The 22,781-nt window shown below is 35.5% G+C and overlaps 1 protein-coding gene across 6 annotated transcripts in view; it reads left to right on the top strand.

The window, feature by feature from the left end:
• The window catches only part of ERBB4 (erb-b2 receptor tyrosine kinase 4), a 1,105,575-nt gene that overhangs the window by 761,860 nt on the left and 320,934 nt on the right, over nucleotides 1-22,781 (top strand). For all 6 annotated transcript variants that reach the window (XM_070619838.1, XM_070619836.1, XM_070619833.1 and 3 more), the window contains exon 6: nucleotides 20,885-21,003. In XM_070619838.1, the coding sequence (XP_070475939.1) occupies nucleotides 20,885-21,003 (119 nt within the window). The remainder of the gene's footprint in view (nucleotides 1-20,884; nucleotides 21,004-22,781) is intronic.

The raw sequence follows: 22,781 nt of genomic DNA, 5'->3' as shown, positions 1-22,781 counted from the left end.
TTACTGTAATCACCTAGACATGGCGTAATGGTCCTGTGATGACTCCAGAGAGTCGATCAGATTTAAATTTGACAAATATTTATGTGTGTCTCCTATGTGCAAGTACAGATTTTAAAATAGTACTCGTTTGCATGGATCTTTATAGTTTATAAAAGATTTCCATTTTAAAATTTATTTCCACCATATTCCTGTGAGTTAAAGAGGACAGTTATCATTTACCTCAGTTTATAACTGGGGAAATGAAAGATGAGGATGTGATTAAGAGAGTTAAATTTATACAGCTAATGCTTGGGATTTCAACCTAAGTGCCCTGAATCTAAAAGTGACCCTGTTTCCTGTGTGTAATCTTGTGTAGCACAGCTTAGCGGGCAAGGGCAGTGGATTTGAAATCAGCCAGTTGATACACATCCCAGTTGTCTCCACTTTCTATCATGGGAACGTGACTTACTCTTTCTAAATCTTGATTACCATGTCTATAAAATGGAGAGTTACCTCAAAGAGTTGTTGTTTGCGAATCAAATTCAATACAATAATGTAGTTGAAATACATAAATATTTTTTGGCATATCCTAATGACCTAAAAAATAATAGCTAATATTTTAATAAACTAAAGGAGATACTGTTAGAAAACTTAATCCATCTTCAATCTGATTGAATGGCTGTGGAGGTGAAACTCCCATAGGCCAGTTCCACCTTGTGGAGGCTACTTGTATGGATACGGAGCCTCTTACTCTCAAGTCCATGTGCCTGTCTGCAGTAAGCACTGAGACATCAGTGCTTACAGTTGGAGAAAGGTTTATTCTAATTAGCCAAAAGGAGAAGGTGGGAGCACAGGTTCTCTCAAAGCTGCCTTAATAAGAGTAGAAAGCAGGGGCTTTCGTAGAGCTAAACAGTGTGGCAGGAGGAGTTTCAGAGAAACAAAGGGGAAATCGTGTTTCTTTCACTCCAGGTAAGCCCCTGGGTGATCGGACTTCCAGGCATCCACTGCAGCTGAGGGCTGGTTATCTGGTGATTGTAACTTCTGTGAAGGCATTTTCTCTCTTCTGTAAAACAAGCTCATAAATCCTTGTGACCATTGAGTTACCCCTCAGGTTAAACAGGAAAACAACAAATTGGTAAGATTAGCTTCTTTTCCTAACAAGGTGGAAAGTAGTCTTATTGAATATTTACCGTAACTGTCAGTGCCTAGCTTCAATATCCTGGCTGGGGAATAAAAAAGCAGAAGCCCTGGAGTGGAGTGGAGGCTACTTGCCCTTTTTTTTTTTTTAAGAAAGGTTAGCTCTGAGCTAACTGCTGCCAATCCTCCTCTTTTTACTGAGGAAGACTGGCCCTGAGCTAACATCCGTGCCCATCTTTCTCGACTTCATTTGTGGGACACCTGCCACAGCATGGCTTGCCAACTGGTGCCACGTCCGCACCCAGGATCCAAACTGGCGAACCTTGGGCAGCCGAATCAGAATGTGCACACTTAACCGCTGCACCACCGGGCCAGCCTGCTACTTGCCCTTGACATTGGCTCCTGTTCTCTCTCCTTGTTTGAGCTACTTGAAAGATAAATTACTTTCCACATTTAAAGAGCCCAACATCCCGAGGCAAAGCGTGTTTTGGATGTACTCAAAGACATGCTTACTGTAAGATCTGAATTATTGAAACATGGTCACATGTTTCTTGAGCATTACACCTCGTGAGAGATTCTGTAGCGATATTAGACCTCCCGAGATTCCTTAGAGATGTAACATACATGATCAAAATGTTTTTAAAAATATAAAATTTTCCAGGCTTCCTTTAGATTTCTGACGGCCCCTCTATTAGTTAAAATATATTATGTACCCTCAGGCTCACTTGAGACCCACTTATCTCTAAACTCTGACCTAACTTTTTAAAAATCAGAATACAGGGGGCTGACCCAGTGGTTAAGTTCATGCACTCTGCTTCAGCAGCCAGGGGTTCATGGGTTTGGATCCTGGGCACAGACCTACATACCGCTCATCAAGCCATGCTGTGGTGATGACCTACATGCGAAAAGGAAGATTAGCAACAGATGTTAGCTCAGGGCCAGTCTTCCTCACCAAAAAAAAAAAAAAAAAAAAACACCCCGGAATATATGGACTATCCAAGTTTTTGATAATATTCTGCTTTTGTTGCCTGACCATATAAAAGTATATTTTAGGATCTGAAAGTCTTATATCATTTACAAATGGTTTCTTTCCCCATGACTGAAGTAAATTCACTTCAGTGAGGTCTTCTCCAGAGGTACTCAACTTTACGATTTGACAAATATTTCCTTATTTTTTATGGATAATTATTCTTCGAGGCTTTCTGTACATTAAAGAAGAAAGGTGGTAAAAGTACTTAAAAGCCTCACATCTCAGCTAAGGAAACTGAAGAATATGTTTCATTCATCAAACCATATCAGTGTAGACATCTTCCCATAGGTGTCTCCTCCAAAAACAGCAATTGCGACAGGAGCTATCCTCTGTGTCACTAAATGGAGAGAAGTCACAGTAAAGACAAATGATGCAGGCTCTGGGGGAACAAATCCAGGATAATGACCATCTTGTTAGGGTGAAATGAGGCAGAGTGGTGATCAGAGTGAACACACCTTTGAACAGAGAAATGGGGACACAAAAATGCTGGTCACAGCAATGGAAGCTTGAAGGGACCTCTGCAGGGGCCAGAGGTTTCACAAAGAAGAAATGAGGAAGAGATTCTTGGTTTTGTTTTTAGTAGATTTATGAAATGGAAGGAGAGTGTTAATAAACTGACAGCTTACAATGGACAACAGCTCACTATGCTTACCTATAGAAATTTTAGCAAAATTTTGTAAATTTTGGCCAGAATTTAGTAATATTTTGTGACTTCTTTTGTTAACTAGTTTGGCTGCTACTGTTAGCTATGATTGCATGTTGAATAATTTGTGTGTCATTGTTCTCTAGAGCATTTAATAATATTCAGACTGGAAACTACAGAACCAGCAATATTTTTTAAACATTTTTAGAAAATGTAAAACATTTTTCTAAACAAATTCCTAAAAAGAAAAAACTTAGATAAGCCGAAGCAATTTTATAAATATTAAAGTAAATAAATTGTGCCTGTAGAATTCTAGCTAAGTGTGCTATTCTAAGTGTTTTACTTATAAGTTTAACCTTCTAAAGTAAGTTGAATTCATTTTCCTTAAATCCTTTTTGATGTTAGAGCATCATGACCCCATAAACCTAACAAGAATATTTCTCACATAGTCACAAAAGGTCCAAACAGAACTTGCGATGGGTTACTGAGAGCTGCATTACGTGTGGAGCAGTGACTCAGACTTGAAAGTCCTTTTAAGCTCAGTTAAATCGTGGCCACATTGCTCCACAGCACAGCTTAAGAAAATTGATTCAGTGGATTAATGTAGTCATGTCAGGGGAGACAAACTTATCTGCTATGTGAAGTCTGAAGCTTATAGAAGTATTATTTAGCAGGCTTACTGGTGAGAATGACAACTCTCTCTGTTCATAAGAACTGGGTCCTATGAGCTGAGCTCCACAGGTTTAGGTGTGAGAGAGACTAAGCTTTAAGAAGTAAATAATAGTGATTAAAGGAACAAAGTTCTCTCTGTCCCTGTGAGGTATATGAAGCACACTTATCTCATTTAAAATAGATGCTGCACGTCCTTTTTTATCTTTGAGCACTATATCAGGCCGGCTCTCTCCACCTCCTGTTACCAGGCGGGCGGTGGGTTGGTCTCACACATGCCTTTTGTCCTCCTCCACCTGGTGTCGCTGCAGCGAGGCACCGTGTTTTGAGCGTGTGTGTCAGGGGGAAGGAGGCATTTATCCAAATATTACAGTTTGCTTCCCCCCACCTTTGCACGCATTTCGCATTAAACTCGTTAGAATTGTCTTCAACTACTGGTTATATAACTGAAAATTTCTCTGCTGATTACTGTTCAACATACTCTAGGCTTCTATGTTGCTTTACAAGTAACGTCTCTTGTTTAGAAACTATTTGAGAAGTGTAAGTGCTATAGGTTAAAAAATTGTCTCCTAAACCAAATATCACCCCACAAAAATTAATGAGAAAATGCCCGTTTCAACTATTGTAGTGAACAGATATGTTTCTGGCCCTGAAATGTCCATTAAATTGCTTAAAACTGAGGCATTGTTTTAACCAAAGGAAAACTTCAGGTGGAATCCACCCATTTCTTCTACAGCATTCTCCCTGGCTGGATTATCTCAAAATCTTTTTTTTTTTTTTGAGGAAGATTAGCCCTGAACTAACATCTGCCACCCACCCTCCTCTTTTTGCCGAGGAAGACTGGCCCTGAGCTAACATCCATGCCTATCTTCCTCTACTTTATACGTGGGATGCCTGCCATGGCATGGCTTGCCAAGCGGTGCCATGTCTGCACCTGGAATCTGAACCGGTGAACCCTGGGCCACCAAAGCAGAACGTGTGCACTTGACAGCTGCTCCACCGGGCTGGACCCTCAAAATCTTTTTCTAATTGAAAATAGAGTAGCATTGAAATGAATGCAAGCAGTGTATTTGTTCTGTTGTAGATAATTGTGAATGCGAGGTATTACTATATTGGCAAAGTAAAAACTTGTGCCAAACAACACTTTATGTTGTTCATTGTTTCTATACAGACATTGTAGAACATGCTAGGAAAATTTAGAAATTATTTAGCATTTTTCCTTAGTAATTTGTTATGCTTGTGCACAAAGCAAATTACTTTCACTAGTGACAATATATTTAAAACTTTGAGTTTCATAATAGAAAAAAATACTTCAGACTGGCTTATGGGTTCTATTCACTTCTAAGGCAAGCTTTAGAAACATATATATATATTATTCTATATATATATATATGTATATATGTCCTTTATATATCCTTGTATTCAATCTTAAATGTATCTGGAACTTCTTTGAAGTGAGTATTAAAATCTAGCAAAATAATTATGTAGTTTTCTTCCTCAAAATTTAAGCAAGAAAATGTAGCAACTCAAAACTAAATTGTACATTTTTCCATGAAATTTCCAAAAGCTTCCTGTATCCAAAATGATAAATTACGAATGCAATAAACTAATTACCCTCACATACATGCATACACATACAATTTGTCTAAAGTGTAATTGTATTTTACAATCTTTGTGGAACAAATACTTAAAAAGAAGTTAGTGATGTGGTAAATATCCAGTTAGAGCAGAGAAAAGCAACTGGGAGCTAATGGGAAAGAGAAAGAGCTGAACCAGCAGGCTCGATCAATCAGGATAGCAGCCAGCCTTTGTAAAAGCCAATAGCTTTAATTAAAACCCTTGTATTTTACTAATTACTTTGCATGTCCAGAAGCCTTCTTATTGATTTCAATTATTTCCTATTTTCCTGTTTTGGACTCGTAGTTTCTGGAGATATTGTAAAATTAAGGACTACAATGGATTGATTACTTGCAAACATGTCTAAAATTATACCTGTTTAAAACATTTGCAAAAATGACCTGATAATTTGCTTGTAGGAAATGAGAGAAAAATCTCCCCTAATATGCTGTCCATTTTGATATAAGTTGATAATATTTGTTGTAATTTGACAACCTTTCTCAAAGATTGTAAAGAACAGGATGTTTTCCATTTTAATTACAGGAGAGACAGTTATTTGAAATGCTCTATATAATACAGTTTAATGTGATTCAGGAGATATCACTTAATACCATGCTACAGGCTCTAGAGGTGTAAGGAAGTATAGAAAATTGGACGTGTTCTCTAGAAATGCTCTGGTACAAGACAAAGACGAGGAATGTTTGAAAAGGTCATAAAGCGTATTGAACTTGAGCATCAGGAGAATAGAGATGTAATCCAAGCTCTAAACTGTCTCAATTTCAAGAACCTCAGTTTTCTTAAGTTCCCTCATCTACACAATGAAATAATGGAAAAAAATGATTTCTGTTCACGCTTCCTTGAGAGGTTAGGATATTTGCATGCGAGCGTGTGTGCGGGTGCAGTGGTCAGCTAAAGGTATAGATGATTTAGACACAGATGTAGACTCGGTTTGGAGAATTGTTTTGTGTCAGTTTCAGCCTATTGACAGTGATGCTGCTCACTAGGATGCCTGAGGCACTCACCTGGGCCCATACTACTTGTGATGAACACCTACAGATGTTTTCCAAACCTGAACCAACCTTGCGGCTGGGCTGGCCCTTGTGGTTCTTATTGTCATTGCAAGACACACCTCAGCAACAACCATCAAGGAATGTTGAAAAAACAAGGTTTATTATTCACAGATCCTGGAGGGTACACAGCAGGCCTGATGGCCACACTATGAGGTCATAGGTAGAGACAAAGCGTGGTCCTGGGCATCTGCCTTTATTGGAGTTGAGGGTGGGAGCCTAGGGTTTCTTCACAGGTTTGCTCTTTTTGGCAAATTTAAAACATGAAAGCTGAAATTAGGGTGAGGGAATGGAAGAGTAGGGTCACTTAAATGTTCAATTATCTAGGTTACCCAGGACTTTCTAAAAGGGGAACTTCACAGGTGAAGGCAGCCTGGCATCTTATCTACGTGTTTTACTAGTAGCTGTGTCATACAGTTGGCAATATGTTTATTTGAGATGGATCGCTTTGAAATGGATGCCTTACCAATCAAAAGCTTAATGTCAGGCACTTACACTGCAGGGATGCAAACTAGGGGGTTCAGTGGAGGCAGGTAATCTAATCAGCAAGATCAGGGAGTGAATGCTACACATTTGAAGGGTTATTAAGAGGATTTTGAGAAAAATAGTCAGAAATATCTGGAAATGTTACCATTAAAAGATGCTGTTATTCTGGTGGTGATGACAATTTATTCTGAATGATTTATGTCTTTGCAGTAAAAGAGTTGACTATGATTAGAGTAACCATCTTTGACTATAGAAGAGAAAATTTCAAAATTATCTGCATGTGACATCAGAGTGTCCTCTGATGAATAGGACACTCACACTCACTGTTTGATACATGAATGGAAAGAAATATGTGACGTCATTCTTGGAAAAGCAAGTACTTACATGCCACTCTCATGTTAGAGAACCAAGCAAGCCTGGAGAACACTATCCTCCTTAGAGTTCTGCCTTGCCTTAATCTGAATATATCAGCTATTTATTGACTTAGTCACCTCAGTTTGAGGCAGAATTAAGTAAATGGCATGAGGATGAGGAAGAAAAGAAGGGGTAACTGGATGCTGGTCAATTTCTCCGTGTAAAGAGAAATTTTTTTTTCTTTACACGGAGAAATTGACACAGAAATGTGAATTCCCTAAATATCAGACATATTCCATTTCTAAAGCCAATATAAATTTTATACATTACTTAACAATTTATAATATTGTCATGGTTCTCCATGATATTCTCTCCATTAGCATGGACATTTTTGAAAGAAATAGTCACTATATTAATTTACAGTGAAGTTATAAAAGATAGACCCAAAAAATCATTTTCACATGTTTCTATCTCACTGATGATGGTTATTTTTGGTTTATCTAAAGTCTTTTTCCCTGAATTTTCTTATAATGGAGCTGATAGGGCATTATGACTGCAGGAACACTTTTGGGTTTTGTTCTGATTTGAATATTTCTTGAACTCAGTAACTGTTACCCAGGGTGATTATTCTCCTCTACAATGAGGATGTTATATGTATTTAATCTCATTCACTAGAACTCAGGGGTGGGGGGCAGGGCAGAAAGAAAGACAGATTGACACTTACAAGTAGTTACTGATCATTTAAAATAAAAATCAAACTATAATATTTCACCAAGACATAACAGGAAACTTAAACAAATGGAGAATTACCACATGTCAAGATGAGAAAACTCATACTGTGAAAATGTCAGTTCTTCTAGAATTATGCTATACATGTAACCATCTTCAATCAATTCCCAATATTTTGTTTTGTTTTTTTTCAATCAAACAAAAATCATCTAAACTACTTCTGGAAAATACATTTAATAAAATAGCCAGATATTTGAGAAGAAGAGCTATATGGGAGGATTTTCCCCATCAAGTATTAAAATGTTATAAAGTAATAATTATTAAAATAGTAAGATATTAGTTCAGAATGGAACTGGCTCAATGGAATCTAATAGAAAGTCCAGATGGAGGCTAAAGTCTCTATAGTAATTTAGTTTTTATAAAGTTGGCATTTTTTTTAAAAAATGGCAAAACCATAGATTATTCAATAAATAGAAATGAAACAAATGATTCAAAATATGGCATAAAATAAAGTTAAATCCCTACCATGAAACAAAAGACATGAGATGAATTGTACATTAAAAGTTTAAAAGGTATGAGATAGACTATAGATTACAGATGGATTATAGACTAAAAGTTTAAAAAACATGAAATAACTGAAAGTACTAGAAAAAAACTGGTGAAAATTATGGGATGATGGTCTTTTTAAACATGACATAAAAGATAGAAATTAAAAAAAGAAGAAAAAGATCATTTTATCTTTTTTGCATTTTCAAATCAAAATGTTTTTAATAGAATTTGAAAGAATTAAAAATTTACACAAGAAATTTGTAAAAAAGTCTTGCTTAATTAGAATCAATGACATAAGTTTTTAAAAACTAAGTATTTTCACAATTAGATTGTCAAAATTCAAAGCAGTGATAATTCCTAGTGAGGATGAAAGTATGGGGACAGAAGCAATCTTGATTAGTGTCACACATTACTTTTGGTCGTGTGTTTTGTGCTCTGTAACTGTCATACGACCATGAAACTATAAAAGGGAGGCCAAGGACGTATAGACACCCTAAAATTGACATCCGCTATTGCTGTGGTAGGATAATAAATCATTTTTAAATTTGTGAATGTCTGTAGTTACTTATATTTCTCTAAAAATGTGTATTGCTTATATAATTTCAGAATTTTCGAAAAGGAAAAGAATAACAAAAATATTGTACTGTCTTTATTATAAGACTCTTATTAATTTTCAGGAGTGTCCAAAGTTTTGTCCACATCAGAGAGATGATAATTTCTTTTAACAATATATTAATATCGCATAAATGCTTTAATGTCTATAGATATATTATTTTCTATAAATTATTGATGGAAGAGAATCCCAAATGTTGTTTTATACTGGCTCACAGCTTAACATACAGCCACATAGGAGAAATTCAGACTTAATTGCCGCAAATTTCCAGTGATAATGGGGGGAATAAAAATCACAAATCTCTGGGCATCGTCAGTCTCAATGACACAACCCCGGAGGGAGTGCATTGTGGCAGGCACAGTTGTGCGATGATTTTCCATAGCCTCTTGGATCCTAGAACGTCAGAAAAAGGAAATTTTATCTCTACTGGCTCAAAGTTCCTAAATTCGTTAGCAGGCCAATTTGCTGCACATATCTAAAAGGAGCACTAAGGCTAGACTTTCTGATTTCCTATCTTGACTTTTATCTTCGCAACTGAGCCGTGCTTTCAAACTACTGGTTGCAACTCATTAGTGGAGTGAAAAATTACTTAGGTGGACCCTGACCAACATCAAATTTTTATTGAAATAGAAAAGATTAGAATGAAATGGACCAGATTAGAACAGAATAGAGAAGATAATATTAAAATGCTTTGCACATAATTGGGGCCAATATAATTCCTTAAAATTTTCATCATATGTGTGCTGAGCCATGACGTAAAGTATCGCTTGTACTGTAAATTTGTAATGAAAAATAAAGTTTGAAAATCGCTACAAAGGACCATCATTTAACTTTTAGACAGGCATGATTACCTTTTTAACAAAATAATCGCCAGAAATATGTTCTATGAGAAGAAAAGTAATACTTTGAAAACATTCTTCCTTATATGCTTGAAGCGTGTGCTTTGTGGTGTAACTATTTTAGGGGGTTCCACTTCAAAATTTTTTATTATATCCTGAGATATGGACTTAACGTTGGCCCTATCTTTGGCCTCAGTTTCATCCTCTGTGAAATCAGTGGGTTGAACTCAGTCACATTTAAGATTCCACAAAATGCTAAATATAAAATAATTTTACTTCTATAGCTTTTGCCATAAATTTGAAGAGTATCTGAGTAATCTTAATTTTCATTATTTATCACTCATAATTTTGTTGTTAGTGAAAATGGCTCCCAAACAAATTATTTTTCAAGAGAGTGAAGCACGTATGTGTAGATAATTTTAGTTATTCAATGTTGTATTTAAAATAGTTTCTGGAACTGTCTTCTTCCCACTCCATCCCCTTTGGTCTTTAAATTTAGATACATTCTTTGTGGCTCTTAATGTAAGCATATTAATGAAGATATTTAGGAATCTGAGAACTAATTTAAAGCTCTTCTTTATAATAGCTTGATATATGACCTAGGACAAGCTAGTTCAAAATTTTTAAATGTTAACAACTTCATCTCTAACTCCAAGATAATTAACTTACTCTTCCAAATAGATAGATTATTTCATATTATAGGGTTTTTTTTTTAATTCACATAGTACTCAAGTGTATAGAGTTAAAAGTAATGATGTATCTTCATCAGTGAGCACCTCTTTCCCAACCTACATTTTTCCATAAGGTGATTACTTTATAATGGTAAGGTTGGTATATATGTATGTATTTATGTGTGTATTCACATAAGCATATATAAATTCAGGGATTTCGTTTTATAAAAATGCTTATACTGTATCTATTCTTCTATCATTTACCTTTGTTTCATTGAACATTATATTTTCAAAATCCTTTCATTTCAGCAGATAGAGACCAATTTCATAGATTTTTTTTTAATTTTTTATTTTTTGTGAGGAAGATTGGCCCTGAGCTAATATCCATTGCCAGTCTTCCTCTTTTTGCTTGAGGAAGATTGTTGCTGAGATGACATCTGTACCAATCTTCCTCTACTTTGTATGTGGGGCATTGTCATAGCGTGGCTTGATGAGTGCTGTGTAGGTCCACAACCAAGATCTGAACCTGCGAATCCCTGGCCCCTGAAGGGGACCCCGCGAACTTAACCATTATGGCACCAGGCCAGCCCCCTTTGTTGTTTATCTAATGCTGCAGGAGTTTCCCAAGTTATAGATGTACTTTAATTTACTTACCCAATTTCTATTAGTGGACATTTAAGTTACATTGTATTAGTCTCAGTTACAACCAATGGACATTTTTATATACATATTTGTCCACGTGTACACATTCTTCTATGTCAGATTTCTAGAAATAGAACTGCTTGGTCACGTGAATTTACATACACAAATTTGATAAACAGACTAATTCATCTTCAAAAATCTTATATCAGTTTAGACATACACCATCAATTTGCCCAATTTATCTGCATCAAGACTAGAGATCATATTTTCATTTAAGAATTATATATATGTAACAATCATATTTCCTTGTTTTAGTTTACAGTTCTTGGATTATAACTAAGGTTGAACATCTTTTTACATAATTATTGACCATTTCTAAATATTTTTCTTAAACTATTCATAGTCTTCGCTCAATTTTTCTACTGTGCTTTGCTTTTTAGGACTTCTTTACATATAATCAATGTGAATCCTTATATATTATAAATATTTAAAATATCTCTAGAGAGTAATGATGTGGAAACCTCAATGTGCTATACAAATCATTAAGGTGGTTTCCAACTGACTGTGTGTTAGGATTTGCTTCTTCCAAAGAAGATTTGTCTGTATGGTGATATTATGGCAATCTATATATCTATATTCAATCTATCTATATATATCTACGCCTATGTCAGTGTATCTGTGTCTGTATCTATATCTTCATCATTTATATCATCTGTCTCTATATTTCTGTCTACATATGTGTGTTATTGGTTTACATTGTATAAGTAGATGTTAATAATGCATAATATCTTTGAAACTCTCTGATGTTTTCTCATAATAGGTTGTTGGCATACTTGCTTGTGTGTGACTATTCTCAAGCATTTATTAATGCATTTAAAGTGCCCAGTAGTTTGCCAGGGTTTGAAGATAAAAGGTGAATAAAAATTGGTTTGCACCCTCAAGATTTTGTATTCACGATAGGGATAATCACAGAAGCATCTAACTACAATACAATGGGCAAGTGCTATAACAGAAGTCTGTGTGACATGACATGACATGTGATAAGCAAGTGGGAGGGGGATGTGGGGCAAGGGTTCCAGGTAAGGGATTCAGTGAAGGGTTAACAAAGGAGACTTTCATTGAGTTGTCTTGAAGAGTGCATAGACATCAGATAGGCAGAGAAGGAGTCTGGAACATGCCATACAAAGAACCAGGAAGAAAAGGAGGAAATTAAGAAATAGACAGTGGAATTTATAATGAAGGTTGGTAACTAACTGATTTGGCTGTGAGGGAAAGAAAAGGAGAAACTTGAAATGAATTCCTTGTTTGAAGTTGGAGTAGTTGAATCGATGATGGAAATAGTCAATGAGACAGAGAATGTAGGAGGAGAATAGTATTGTAGCTGGATTGAGGGTGGAAATAAGGGAGCTTAGTCATGTCCTTTATGAGTCTTAAGATATCCCTTATTTATCCTAGTAGAATTGCCCAATCAATAATTGGTTCATAGTTGGAATCTCAGGTGAAATATTTAGAGATATTGTGAAGAAGGGCTGGAGACATATATTTGAGATATATGAGAAAACATGTGTTTTATAGATGACTCTTGCAAAATGCTTGACTCTCTGAGGGTAATGAAGAGCGTGAGGTAAAGGGGGGATTATTTTTTATATTTATTTTAAATATGAGATTCTTGAGTATTGGCCATGAAGAAATGGCCAGTAAAGAGACAGGTTCATTGTAGAATACAGAAAATAAGTAATTTACAATGCAAAATTTTGGACTTGAACATCATGGAACTGAGCCACTTAGAGGAACAGCCTAAAACAGGAAAAAGAACATCCCTTCATCTGAGACGAAAACAAAGTGAATGAGTGTGGATTTCGATGAAAACAAATTTTTGACATCAGGAAGGAACACATTAGTTTAGCTGAGAGCAGGTAACTTTCGGTTTTCTAGTGCTGTTAAATATAGTATTTCTCATTGCATTTCAGCATAATTTGGTATTTTAGTTCTCAAACTGATTATTAGGGATGGGCTCTGCTGTGAGGTTAAGAAACTAGAACTTGCCCAGAAAACCCTGAAGAGATAGTGAAATCTCTTAGAGATGTATGGACATTATTTTGGATTTGTCCATCAGCAAGTCAGTTTATTTGGATTTCAGTTTCCTCATCAACAACGTGAGAAATGTAAACTAGATAGCACTCCTTAGTTCAACAAATATTTATTGATTGCTTACTTGATGTGAGGTTCTGTCTTTTCCATTTTAATATTCTATGATTATTTTCATCACAAAATTGACATTTATATTCCAATTTGAGAAGGAAACTGATCAAGATATATAATGAGTAGAAGAGACTATTTTTATTCCCCTGTATTGATATTTTGGATAAAGAACTAGGATAAGCAAAAGAGACAGGTTGTTTGGTTTTTTTTTTTTTCCCATCAAGTCTGGAAACAGAGATGTGTGGTCTACAATAACTGGAGGTGGTTTTGAAAAGCTGAATGCCAACTTTTACTCATGTTTTGGTTTGTGTCAGATCCATGATCTGATGATTCCGATTTTTGATTATTTTATCTCCAGCGTAGCATTTACATGTGGACTGTGAAGTGCAGCCTTCAATTCTGATGTAAAACATATATTTTAAAATATTATGTATTATTTCCTTACACTGATTCACATGCTTCCTTTATTATCTTGAAACCTATGTCTACAGTTCCATGAAAAATATGCAAAAAACTCATACTCGCTCTCAAGAATATTTTTATAGTTAATGTAATAGGGCAATATTGTTTTTATTTTTTTGATTCCACTCACAAACTTTGGTGATGTTAATAATCTATTAATAAGGGAGCATTTTCCCAGTGGCCACAAAGGTGGTTAAAATCAGTTTTAAGGTCCCTCAATGAATCATTGAACATGTCTTTACAAAACAGTTGAATAAAACTTCATTAAATAAGCGAGTAAAGCAGCTGGTGATGAAGAATGGATTAGGCAAGACTCATTTTCTGCTTGATACAACTAATGATATTATCATACCGTAGCCCCTGGGTCTCCCGGGATCCATCTGGAACAAGAGTCAAACCTGATTAGTAGCTGCCAAAATCTGGGCAGACTTTTATTAACTGACTCTGAATGTTATTTCAGTGAGGGCTTTGCAGGTGTTTGCCATGTCTTTCAGGTGAACTGTAGTGGTTATTGCACTTAGGATGAAACCATTATGTTACCTGTGAGAGTGTATACCTCATGGTATAGCCCAGCCAGTTCCTTTGGAGTAGCCATCAACAGACTAATCTGAATTAGGAATAAGAGATAATCAATTACATTTTTCTGCTGTGATGTGAAAATGAGTATGATTTTGGCAGTTTGGAAGGTCCAGATACTTTTTCATAAATCTATTTGTCTAGATTCAATTATTTAAAAAAAAATTGCATATCTTCTCTGAGAGCTGTTTTCAGTGTGTTAGACCTTATATTGTTGGATAAAATAATTGAAAAATCCTTAAAGTGCAAAATTCCTTCCCTGTCCAAATCAGGATATAGTCTTACATATCCTGAGGACTCGCTTGTTGTGGCAACAATTATGGGCTTAATTACTGTGATCTAGCATGAGGTAGGAAGCAGCATTCCAGTTGAAGACCCGTCTCCACTTCTGCCTTCCCATCTAAACACATGCTTTACCTTTCCTGGAGTGACTTCTCAACAGGGGGAAGATCACGTCTTAGAGCAGGGGTTTCCAAATGTTGGTTTATAAATGCTCTTTCATGAAAACCTGGGGTCACAATAAAAAGTGAATTTTCTGGCCCCTTCCCCAAACTTACTGAATCAGAATGTAGGAGAAGGGCCAGGCATCTTTATTTTAGATCTTCCTATGTGGTTCTTAGAGTCTACCTGGCACTGGACACACAAATGTTTCCATTTATTCTCCTTTGGGAGAATGAGTTTTGGTGTATAGCTTGGTGCTGGTTTCATTAAACCTGATTCTCTACACATTTCAGCACGCTCCAGAAGTCATGCATGTTCTTGGACTGTCTATGAGCTTTGTTTCATTTAAAGTATATCCTGATGATAGTATCTTTCTAAAAGCGTGTTACACAACCCAAAGTGTTCCTTTTTAGTCAATTTCACCATTCATAGAATAAATATTGGATCGTAGAACTAGAGAGTACCTCTAGAGAGCATTATCATCAAGCTCTCTATTTTTAATTAAATGAATGTCTAAAGCATCCAGAAGAGATTGCCCTTAAATACTGACAAATAAAGATTCAAGAAGCACATTCAGTAGCCGCTACAGTGTTTTTATCACTTTAAATGTCAATAAATTCTTCTTCACATCCACCCCAAATCACCTCTGCTTTAACCCAAGCATTTTTCTTCCTGTTCTAACCTCCAAATATGTACTGAAAACCGCCTAACGTTGAAACCATCCCACTGAAGTACCATCTATTTGACAGACATGGTGTGTTTCACGGACACAGGTCGTCGAAATTCGGTCAATAAACAGAAATAATATAGGCAGCATAGAGGTGCGGGTCATTGAATACTAACAGAAATAGAATAAAACAAATATGCTTACAAATGTGCCTGGCAATAAAATTGAGGGCTGCTCAGGATACTTTTCATGCAGACAGCTGCTGGGTGAACGAAGCGATCAGTTTTCTGATGGTCTTTAACTCATCCGAAATTTTGGCCTTCAGAATTGGCCAAGCAATATTTCTGCCCCAACTGGAGGTCTTTCTCTTCCCAAATCTTCCTACCTGCTTGCAGGTTAATTTTGCATGGTTGATATCCCATTTAGTGATAGAAAGCTTAACAATACAAATAGGAAATTAAAGCAAGAGTTCAGTCAGTGTAAGTTTCAGACAAAAAATAGTCAGTCAATCAATCAAATAGTGTAAATAACCTAGAGTTTTTCCCATTTTCACTGTATGGCATAATGGTTCTCAACTCTTGGCTGCATATTGGAATCAACTGGGGAGTTTATTAAATGTATCAAATCCTAGAATCTTGTAGGTGTTTTCAATTTAATATGAATTATATAATTCCTAGGCATTTTTTTTAAAGTACTCTATATCCTGTTACTCAAAATAGGGTCTGTGGACCAGCAGGCAGTGACCTTACCTGGGAGCTTATTAGAAATGGACAATCTTGTGCTCCACTGATATTGACTAAATCAAAATCTTCATTTACACAAGAGGCCCCATATGGAAGTCTGAAAGGCTCTGTTAGATGAACTAATATCCAGCCTGGTTTTAGAACTACTCAGTAGAGAAGAAAATTGAAAGGCACTGATGGTGAGAAGATGCAGAAGATGAAGGAAGAAGGGAATAGGGGAGGAGGAGAAAAATGGCGGAATATAAAGACATGGGAAGAAGATGCTTATAAAGACTTTGCCTAAATTTAGCCTTATTTATTTTTTTTTAGTGGGTAGATATCTTTTGTCTTGTCATGGTGACGTCAGTGCTCTGTTTTGCAAGATTTATGTATTTTCTCTGTCCTTTCTGTTACTCACAGGAAGCAACAATAAATATTTGGTTAATAAATTGCCAAAGTTCTTCCAATAAAATAAATTTCTTCTAAGGGAGTAACTTTAAGTGCAGTTATCATTATATTTAAAGAAGTAATTAAGCCATTGTTTTATTAGTGAGACACTGATATGATAAAGCTACTTACAAACACTTCAGTGTTTTGAAATGGTGGATATTCTCCCCGAAGCATCCCCTTACTCTGGAATGTTTGTTTCCTTCAGCTTTACCCAACTGATTCTCATGGGTATTTTCAACGAACCCCCACTTCCAATTTCAAGTTTATTGACCCTAATCTAATAAGCGTTTTAACTTCGCAAGTTTTACCTTTTATATTAAACAATTACAGCTAGTGATGTACCACCAATGAATAAGCTAGTTAAAATTCAACTCAGATATTTTAATGGACCCAATGAAGCAATTTAGAAAGTACACTAAATACAGGGGGAAACATTCTAATGAAATAATATTCAAGCAAGGATGCAAATTAATATAACCAAAGCAATTATAAGTTAATGTTCCCGTGGAGGCTGAGTTACCTCATTGATTTCAGAAACTGTTTTTTGTTTCCATCATAATAAAATATGAGTATAGTTTGATGTGTTTAATTCATATTAAGTAATTCTTATTAATCAACAAATGCCATTCAGTAGATTGTGCAAATTTTCTTTCGAAAAATGAGTCTCACATAACTATGTGAAAAAATGTTTCTTAACTATGTCACATCACTGTTTAGAGATTAAGGTTATTGCTTTGTCTTTTTGGTTACGTATATTATCTGTCAAGTAAACACTTGTAAATATGTTTCATCCTTACTGAACTTTCAACTGGAATTAAGTCATGTGAAAACCATGATATCAAAAAGTGTTATTTGTATTCTTGAATGTATCAGACTTTTTATCTTTTAAATCAATTATAGACTGTTTTTTGAAGTAAATACCATAATTCCCTTTTAATATCTTAAATCAAAATTTTAAAAAGTAATTACATAGATGGATGTTTCTCTGCATGTTCCTGAAATGAAATGGCATATCTAAGCTCAAAGTGTCCCGAAAAACTATGAGATGTGTGTCCACTATATAGAAGAAAATGCCATTTTGAAAAATTTTAAGTGGACTCAACATATGACTGAATAATTTAAAATACATGTTTGAAACTTCACAGTATAATTATTATTGAATTACTATTATTAAGAAGAGAAGAAAGGTGGGAGGGAGGGAAGGAAGGAAGGAAGGAAGAAAGAGAAGGAAAGGAAGAAGAGAAGAATCCATCAGGAATCAGTGGTTTGGAAAGGATTCACTGTTAAATAAGGGTAGACTTCACTGAGAAGGAGAGATTTGAGCAAAGGCTTAGAGAAGGTAAAAAAATAATTCTACATTATTATGTAGAATTTTATACTAGAATACTTACAGAAGAAATTATTAATTTCAAAATTTAATGTTACCCAAATTACAAATACAAAATATGCCCTTACAAACCTAGAGTAAAAATCTGCCTTTTTCAAAATCTTCTATAAGCTTATAAGAAATATCATATGACTTTATTTTTACAAAATAAAAAGAGAGAAGATGGGTCCATGTGCTTTCTTGGTTTAAATTCTATTAGGTGTTTGTATTGATTATACTACATAGGGAGTAATATAGTCATATCCAATGGAAGGATACAGTTCTTATTTAAACATTGTGCACTATTTTATGAATATCATCATCATGTTCAATTGAAAAGGATCCAAGTGAAAATACAGAATCATGAAACAATCAATGGCAGACTTTAAGGGGCATATAAATCTAAAAAGATATTAACAAAATTTTTAAGTATTTGCATTTTGATGTGCTCTATTTCTCAGTATTTTAATATTTGTCTCTATATATCTTACTGCCCTACCCTTTTAATTCTTTATGTGTTTTCTTTCCCTCTGATAAGTGCATTAAGCACTCAACAGATAATTTCATTAAGATGGCAATATATGACTTATTTATTTACTTGGAGAGGGTATTTATTGATTGTGTACTAAGTGCCAAACACTGCACTAGTCACTAAGGATACAATCTTAGATAAGAAAATACACTTCAATAAATTAGTTTACTCCTACTAATAGTATAGTAGGAGAGCAAACATGGAAAAAATAAATATGGTGTATTATGATAAGTGCAGTAATAATATCTAACAGTTGCTGAGCACTATTTATAGGGGCCATGTTAAGCACTTGATACCTGTATGTCTATTTATCTTCAGTCCCATTAGATAGGGACTAATACGAACTCTGTCTTTAAAATGGAACAGCGAAATATGGAATGGTTAAATACTTTGCCCGTAGCACAAGGGTAGAGTTTGTATTTGAGCCTAGGCCTTCTGACTGCATAGACCTCTGTATTAACTTGATCTTCTTGCTTGTTCAGAAGCAAGAGTGATAGACTAACTCAGCCTGAGGATGTATCTGAAAGGCTATCTGTGGCAGCAGAACTGGATCTTATGGATAAGTATTTGCTAGACGGGGGAGGGGGGCGGTTTAGCATGGAGGAATACGTTGTCAAAAGGCAATGACAAAAGGCAAAATTACTTATGGTACAAGGAATTAGGAATCACAAGTGGTGTTTCTCTGTGGCTGGATGTGAGAAGCACAGTGAGAGTAGTGAGAGATACCAGTAATGATAGAGATGGTGGTCACCTGATGGAAGACTTTCATCCCTTGCTAAGGATATACTCTTTTGACACAGGGATGGCAAGTAAGTTCATACTGTGAAACAACACAGATTTATAGGCAGTGGCTTGTATTTTCAAGCCATTTCTTTTAAAGTAACATGGAGCATTAATTGGCATCTGAAAAACTTTTAGAAGGCTGTATAATAATTTAGGGATAAGTTTCTGAGTGAAGTTGGAGTATAGAAGAGAGACAGTAACGAGGAATGTTTATGGCTAGCACTTGATAATATTTTTAGGTATGAGAGGTGATGGTGAGGGGAAAGGAGAAATAGAAAACACACCCCAGATTTTTAGCTGAGCTACTGGATGTATAGTGCTATTAATCATTGAGATATCGGAACAAAGAAAAAAGATATACTCACTGGTGGAGGTAGGAAAGTAAGTTACATCCCATTTTGTACACCCTGGGGTAACTAAATGGGATTCCTGTGGACGGATGGAAACACATGCTGCAGCTCAATTGAGAATTCAGATGTGGATGTCATCTACCTATAAGTAGTATGCAAAGTAGAGGATGGATGATTTCACCCAGGCATGAGCCCATAGCCCAGAGAAAATTGTCCAGACCAACTCTGGGGAATACTAATGTTTAAGGAGTGGAATCTCACTCTAGTAACAGTGAAGGAAGTTTGGGGGAACTAGTCAAAGACATGGGAAGAAACAAGGCTCAAGTGGAAACACAAAAACCAAGAAGCAATATGCTGCATAGCCTGTAAAATTCATTTCTCTAATTTTCTCAAAATATCTCTGGAATAAGTGAGATAAGCAGAATTGTGTCCCTCAACACTATAGTTTTGATGCCCAGCCTATAGCATTGCTTTCATTAAAGCATACCTTGATATGATGCTGTTAGCTTGGAATGAAGGACATTATAAGAAAAGACCAATGATGCTTTTTGTTGTGTTTGCTATGTATGTGTTTTCATCTTCCCTCCCTCTTTCTCTTTCTTTCTTTCTGCTTTTTCTTTCTTTCTTTCTTTCTTTCTTTCCTTCCTTCCTTCTTTCTTTCTTTCTTTCCTTCCTCCTTTCTTTCTTTCTTTCTCTCTCTCTTTTATGTCTCTCCATTCCTTACATAGGTCCTTCTATTTGAGAAATTTTGGTAGAAAATTTCTACCAGGAATTCTACCAGGAATAGAAACAATTGTGCTACTACAGATCAGTTTATCTATCTCTATATAATACGAATCACATAAAACATAATGTGAATCATGTAAGAGTTTATATTTCCTTTTTACATTGACTGCTAAAAATCTTAGATTCATTTCTGGGGACACATTCTGCCATAGGACCTTACTGTGCACATCGTGAATTGACTTCTCTGCTGGCTCCATCTTTCCCAACCTGCCGAAATGCCTCATTCAGTTATTTCAAATTTGATTCTTTTCTGCTAAATCGTATGGTTTTTATACAGCACTATAAGTATTTGCTGGAAGAAGAAAGAATATAAAAACAAATTTATGTGTTAATTTTGAAGGTTTTTCTACAGTCATTTTGATCTGTTGCAGACTGCATTTAGTAAATGTTTGCTAAATTGAATGAGTGGTGGGTGGAGTAAATTGGTATTCCAGAGCTCAGCTTTTCTCAGCTACTCCAAATCACCTTAGAAGTTTCTCTTGGTGGCTGACTTTGATCGAGGCCCATCTCTGTCTTCTGCAGTGACAAGGACAGTGTGTGCAGAACAATGTGATGGCAGGTGCTACGGACCCTACGTCAGTGACTGCTGTCATCGAGAATGTGCTGGGGGCTGCTCGGGACCCAAGGACACCGACTGCTTTGTGAGTCTGGGAGCTCTCCTCTTACTCTCTTGGTTGCCCTCCTCAACCCTTATTTGACTCAGCCGCATTGAATCTTTAACATCGTATTAAAAGAAGATCAAATCTAACCGTTTCAGGATTAAGAAAGATGCTCTGCCTTCCTAGAAGTCTTTCCCTCACTGAGTGTCTATTGATTAACTAGGGTTGTTCTGTTCTACTACAAGAATTAAGTCTTTCTGATGTAATTTATGTTACAAGTGAGACACTGAAGAATGTGAGGGAACATATTGAGATAGCGCTTTAAAAGCTAATAACATTCTTCCAAAATTTACAGTAATTACCTGTTTTCTGTTGTTACATCGAGTCTTTTGAGTGGGGGCACCTACAATTATTTCTTGAATATAAATTTCAAGATTATAGCAGATAAATTTATGAATTTAACTGTTTTTCGGTGTATATTGTTTACAAGCTAATATTATTTAAAATTTATAAGATTTATAAATGCATGTTTTAAGAAATTTACATGCTAATCTGTGTGATTTTTATTTTAGAAGAGGACACTTTTACTTCCTTAAAATTAACATTTGTAGCTTCTTGGGGGCTCTTCTTAATTACATTTTGATATCCCTGATACCATTCTTTCTGTTCTTTTGAATACATACAAGCAACTCTGTGAGCAGTAGTTAATGTAATTTCATATACGTAGAATATTATTTCATTTTAAGCTAAAAATCATAAAATAAGAAATTGTTTTTATTGTTAAAAGTGAACATAAGAATCTATTTTCTTTTTTCCCTTTTCAAATATCCAGAAACTACACGCATATTTAGAATTGAGTAATTTTTTTCAAATTGGCACTTAATTCCAAAAATAGGCAAAATATAAATTACGGCTATTATGGTATGGATAGTAATATCCTAATGTCATAGGAAACTTAACTTGTCTATCTTGATACTATAGGGAAACAAAAGTATGTATTGCAGAAGTGAATAGGGAGGAAGAAGAAAATAAAATAAAAATGTTAAACCTTCCAGGAAGATGCTCAGCAGCTCTTGAACTGAGACCCTTCTCTTGCCAATCACCAGACCTGGGATGGAAGCTTGATTTGGAGGATACTGAATGGGTGTTGTGTTAACAATTCCAAAACAATAACAACAGTAAACACCAACATAGCCATAACTTTCTCTTAGCTTTTCACTGCATTTTTTTCACGGTTCCGTTATTATGATAGAGTGCTGAGTGAGCTTCAGAATTCTCATTTCATTACTTCTATGGAATGGGCCAGTGATTCCACTTTGGCATTTGGTTCAGAATGTTCAAGAATGCCAGACCAAGGCCTTGGTGTAAGTTGTGTTGTTTTGTACGCTGTCTGGATGGTAAATTTGTTTTATTCCTCTGGCTTGCATTCCTTTGTTGCCAAGAAATCTGTGTACAACACTGCAGAAAGTATGTTAGTAAATCAATTATGAGGGCACATGAAGTTTTGTAGTCGTAAATTAAAACTGTCTGAGTTTTTCTAGGTTGGTTTTCAATATGTTCTTCCTCGAAGTGTCATCGTGGTCAATAATGTGTCATCAGTGAGTCTCGCTCTGATTATGTCTCTGTAGACCATCACGGGAATTGTCATGTTTGTGACAAAGTACTTACTAACATAACAATTGATGAAGAAAATGTTTTGAGGAAACGGAATAAATTAATGCTTATTAATAACCATACATACAATTTATGAAGAAATGTAAAATATAGCTTGAGTTCACATTAGCTTGCCTTCCAAAGCCCAAATTATTTCTATGAAGGTT

Source organism: Equus przewalskii, chromosome 5 (assembly GCF_037783145.1).
Source record: "Equus przewalskii isolate Varuska chromosome 5, EquPr2, whole genome shotgun sequence".
Taxonomy (NCBI): Eukaryota; Metazoa; Chordata; class Mammalia; order Perissodactyla; family Equidae; genus Equus; species Equus przewalskii.
This window is presented reverse-complemented; position numbering and strand designations above follow the sequence as displayed.